General features: G+C 38.7%; 1 protein-coding gene across 2 annotated transcripts in view; it reads right to left on the bottom strand.

The window, feature by feature from the left end:
* LOC122243694 (myosin heavy chain, muscle) overlaps positions 1-5,029 on the bottom strand; it is a 13,917-nt gene continuing 8,888 nt past the window's right edge. For both annotated transcript variants that reach the window (XM_086536737.1, XM_086536738.1), the window contains exons 16-22: positions 4,884-5,029; positions 3,795-4,681; positions 3,590-3,668; positions 2,190-2,435; positions 1,289-2,076; positions 691-1,144; positions 1-581 (exon numbers count right to left, since the gene is read on the bottom strand). The exon at positions 4,884-5,029 is cut by the window's right edge and continues 328 nt beyond it. In XM_086536737.1, coding sequence (XP_086392863.1) covers positions 66-581; positions 691-1,144; positions 1,289-2,076; positions 2,190-2,435; positions 3,590-3,668; positions 3,795-4,681; positions 4,884-5,029 — 3,116 coding nt within the window. In that variant the 3' untranslated portion in view covers positions 1-65. The remainder of the gene's footprint in view (positions 582-690; positions 1,145-1,288; positions 2,077-2,189; positions 2,436-3,589; positions 3,669-3,794; positions 4,682-4,883) is intronic.

Genomic DNA, 5,029 nt, shown 5'->3' with positions numbered 1-5,029 from the left:
TTTGAATATTATTACCTTTCCTGAACAGGTTGTCAGACATGTTTTATTCGAAAACTACTACGTTTCTACAACCTATGTGCTGTCTCCAGCTCTTGCTGAGCTTTACGATACTTGGCCAGGTTGAGGGCGGCGATCTCCTCAGCCTCCTCGATCTGGCGCTTGTAGGTCTTGATCTTCTGCTGCAGCTTGTCGACCAGGTCCTGCATCCTCTCGTGGTTCTTCTTGTCCTCGTCGGACTGGAAGGTGAGCTCCTTGATGCGCCTCTCGCACTTCCTCAGGTTCTTCTGGGCGTCGGCGTGGCGGCGAGCCTCGTCGTCCAACTGAGTTTCAAGATCACGGATGCGACCTTCCAGTTTAGCGAGGGCCTTCTTGCCAGTCTTGTGGGCTGAAGATTCGAAATCATCGAGACGAGCCTGAAGATCCTTCACAGATATTTCCAGACCCTTGCGCATCTTCTCTGAATTCTGAGCGTGATCCTGTTCAGCGCGGAGTTCGTCAGCCAGACGGGCAGCATCAACCATGGCCTTCTTGGCCTTGTCCTCAGAGTTCTTGGCCTCGTTCAGCATGTCATCAAGTTCAGCCTACAATAAAACATAAGCAGATTAGTGATAGAATGTAAGCGAAATATTACCAAAGTATGGCCTAATGATATGAAAATATGTTCTGTAAAGAAGAAAGTTTTCAACCTACGTGGAGAGTCTGAATCTCGCCCTCAAGTTTCCTCTTCGCCATGGAGAGGGATCCATGCTGAGCTGTAAGGTGGCTGAGGGATTCGTTGGCATCAGCAAGCTCGGATTCAGCCTGGCGGCGTCCGCGATCAGACTGCTCCAGAAGAGTGCGGGATTCTTCCAGTTCACCGTTAACAGCGTTGGCCTTACGCTCGGAAGCGCTGCACTGCTCACGATACTCAGAAGCAAGACGCTGTTCTTCCTCCATGCGAGCTTGCATGTCCTTCATCTCGGCCTGGGCCTTCTTCACCTGCTTCTGAATGTCTCCATTGGCCTTGTTAGCGTGGTCAAGAGCAATCTCGAGTTCACCAATGTCAGACTCGAGCTTCTTCTTCATGCGAAGAGCTTCAGCCTTGCTCTTAGCCTCTGCTTCAAGAGAAGCTTGCATGGATTCAATGGCACGCTGGTGACATTTGCTGAAATATTTGATCTGATTAGAATGTTTGTATATACACTAGTGCTTGGATAAAGAAGTAAAATCTATACAACTTGTAGGTAGTATTAACAAAAATCACTCATAGATAAAATTGGCTGTATGTAGTCTCTATATGCAGACTTACCGGGTTGCATCGAATTCCTCTTCTTTCTCCTGGATGCGCTTGTCAATTTCCTGCTTCACCTGGCTAAGCTCAAGCTGGCCACGAAGGACCTTGTTCTCTTCCTGCTCCAGAGCAGTTTCGGCCTCCTCAAGGGCAGCCTGGAGCTCTTCCTTCTCGATCTCGAAACGCTTAGCGTTCTTTTCAATTTCGTGAAGGGATCGGCCACCTTCGCTGATCTGCTCCATCAAGTCCTTGATCTCCTCAGCAAGACACTTGTTCTCGCGACGAACAGAGTCCAAGTGTTCCAGGTTTTCTTCATACATGGCCTTAATGCGGAAATGCTCAGTGGAGTATTGGCGACATTCCTTCTGAGAGGCGTCCAGGTCGGCAGCAAGCTGATCAACCTTCATCTTCCAGTCATTAACAACCCTGTCAAAGTCCTTCTGCCTTTTTTCAGCAGAATTGGCCAGGACCTGAGCACGCTCTACCTGAATCTGCATCTCATCAATATCGGTGATGATACGTCCCTTAGCCTTCTCCAGCTGCATATTCTTAACATTGAGTTGTTCAATCTGCAACTCAGCTTCCTCGAGACGAGCAGCAAGCTTCAGACGGGCAGCTTCAATTTCCTCAGCACGGGCAACGCCCTCAGATTCGTACTTGGAGCGCCACATCTGAGCTTCAGCATGAGCCTTAGACAACTGGCGATTGGCATCAGCCTTAGCTTCACATTCTTCGTCGAGCTGCTCACGAAGACCATCCAGATCATGCTCCAAGTTGCGGAACTTGCCAAGGAGAACGCTGCGTTCCTGTTGATGGAAAAGAAATATATTGTTTTATCGAAAGAGATTTTTTTTATATAGAAAATATGTTTGTCTATACAATGCACTTACAAAAATGCACAGTACTAAGGCTAACGTACCCTGGACTCATCTTCAACCATTTTCTTGGTGTCTTCCAGCTGAGTGGTAAGAGAGGACTTCAGATTATTCAGTTGGCTAATCTGATTATCAGCCTCCTCCAGCTGTCGCAGAAGGTCTCCGTTCTCAACGGCAAGTTTCTTCTTCTGGGCATCGAAGTCATTGAGAGTGCGGTTAGCTTCATCCAGCTTGACATTCACTTCACTGATCTGTTGCTGAACAGCCTTGTTTGCCTTCTCAGCGAGTGCCTGTGAATAAAGAGAAAAATTAAAATCTCCAACGTGAGTACACACGTAGGATAAATAACAGTGGATATGCGTGTATAATTATACAAATATTCAGACATATAAATATAAATTTTGTAGGAACCGTCCTAACCATCCAAGTCAGTTTTGTGTTGATTCAGTTGTGTCTTTATTCCACTTCATTTGCCAACGGTAATAATAGGATATATGCATACACATACATACATATATATATATATATATATATATATATATATATATATATAATTTATATTTATATATATAAACATATACATACATATATATACATTATATTTACAGACACACACACACATATATATAATTATATATATATATATATATATATATATAGAGAGATATATTATAATATATTATATATATATATATTATATATATTATATATTATATATATATTGTATACATATGTTATATATATATATAATATATATTTCATATATATTATATATATATATATATATATATATATATATATATATATATATATATATATATATATATATATATATTATATTTATTTATATATATATATATATTTATATATATTATTTATATATATATATATAAATATCATATATATATATATATATATATATATATATATAATATATATATATATATATATATATATATATATATATATATATATATATATATATATATATATATTATATATATATTATATATATATATATATATGTATTAATGTATGTATATGTATGTATATATAATATATATATATATATATATATATATATATATATATATATGTGTGTGTGTGTGTGTGTGTGTGTGTGTGTGTGTGTGTGTGTGTGTGATATACAAATGTATATATTCATTATATATATATATATGTATATAATATATATATATGTGCGTATTATATATATATATATATATATATAATATATATATATATATATATATATATATATATATATATTATCTATCATGTGTACCTATTTAGATATATTATTCATGTATATTTATGTATATATATATATATATATATATATATATATATATATATATATATATATACAACTAAATATGTTTATGATTATAGTTATGTCATCATTATTATTCCTACTAACTTAATACAAAGTAAAATTTGATACCTTATCCCGAGCCAGAGTGTCCATTGCCGATTTTGCTTCATCAGCTTGATACTTCATCATCTCTTTCTCCTTCTCAGTCCTGTTTAGATATAATTTTTAAAAAATGAAAAAAAGTAAATGCAGAAAACAAAATTAATCAAGGCAGTATATCCATGCATGCAAATGGTTAATGGCTTATTTATTACTTCAGTGTTTAGTTTCTTACTTGGCCTTCATCTTGTTAAGGTGATCGATCTGTTCAGTCATCTCAGCAACAGCATCATTGTGCTTCTTACGAATGTTGGCAAGAGCTGATTCGTGCTGAATGCTGGCTTCCTCAAGTTCACGACGAAGCTTGGCCAGTTCTGCTTCACGCTTCTTGTTGAGTTCAATCTGAGCACCAGTTGCACCACCTGCCTCATCCAGACGTTCGTTGAGGTCATTGAGCTCTCGGCTCATCATGCCCTTGCTCTTCTCAGCCTTGGCACGAGCCTGTCTCTCGTGCTCGACTTCAGTTTCGAGCTCTTCAATACGAGACTGCATCTCCTTAATGGATTTCTGCACCTTTGAAACGACTCCCTGTTCTTCTTCCAGTTTAACAGCGAGCGAGCCAATTTCCTTATCCTTGCGACTGATGGTCTGCTCCAAGTCCTTATGCTGGCGCTCGATGTCAGCAACAGTTTCTTGGGTCAGTTTCAAGTCGCCCTCTACCTTCCTCTTGGACCTCTCAATCTCAGCACGAAGCTTCTTCTCGCGCTCAACAGAGCTCTCGAGTTCGTCAAGGGTTTGCTCCAACTTGGCCTTGATCTTGTTGAGATGGCTGGCCTTCTCCTCGACACTCTGAAGATCCTCAGCAGTCTTCTGGTTCATCTCCTGCAGGAGCTTCTTTTCCTTGTTAATCTTGTTGATGATTTCATCTTGATGGGCGATCTCATCATTGAGGTTGCGGATCTGGTGATCCTTAGTGGCCTTCTCCTGATCAGTCTTCTGGACATTGAGTTCAAAATCTTCAAGGTCCTTCTTCATGGCATTGACATCTTGTTCGGCCTTCCTCTTCATCTGGAACATCTCAGTACGAGATTCTTCCTCCTTCTGAAGTCTTGCAGATGCATCCTACATATTGAAGACATGATTTTTTTAAATAATCACACTACATTATACAATTAAGTCTATGATATTGTTTTATCTCATATATCAAGAATATATGAATATAGATGGGCGAACACAAAGCTGCAAAAATCAATGCAGTATCTATTTAAAATTGTAAAGTCTGTAAGTACATCATACAATTAAACCACAAATTGATTTCACTTACATTAAGCTGAGCCTCCAACGCGGTCTTTTCAGCACTCAATTTGGCTTGTTCTTCAATGAATTTAGAGACATTGCCCTTTGTGGACTCGAGGGTAACCTTCAGGTTATTCAGCTCTTCTGCAAGGTTTGTATTGGATTCTTCCAGCT

The sequence above is a fragment of the Penaeus japonicus genome, unplaced genomic scaffold (assembly GCF_977035675.1).
Source record: "Penaeus japonicus unplaced genomic scaffold, GWHDUDI00000001_assembly GWHDUDI00000005, whole genome shotgun sequence".
Taxonomy (NCBI): domain Eukaryota; kingdom Metazoa; phylum Arthropoda; class Malacostraca; order Decapoda; family Penaeidae; genus Penaeus; species Penaeus japonicus.
This window is presented reverse-complemented; position numbering and strand designations above follow the sequence as displayed.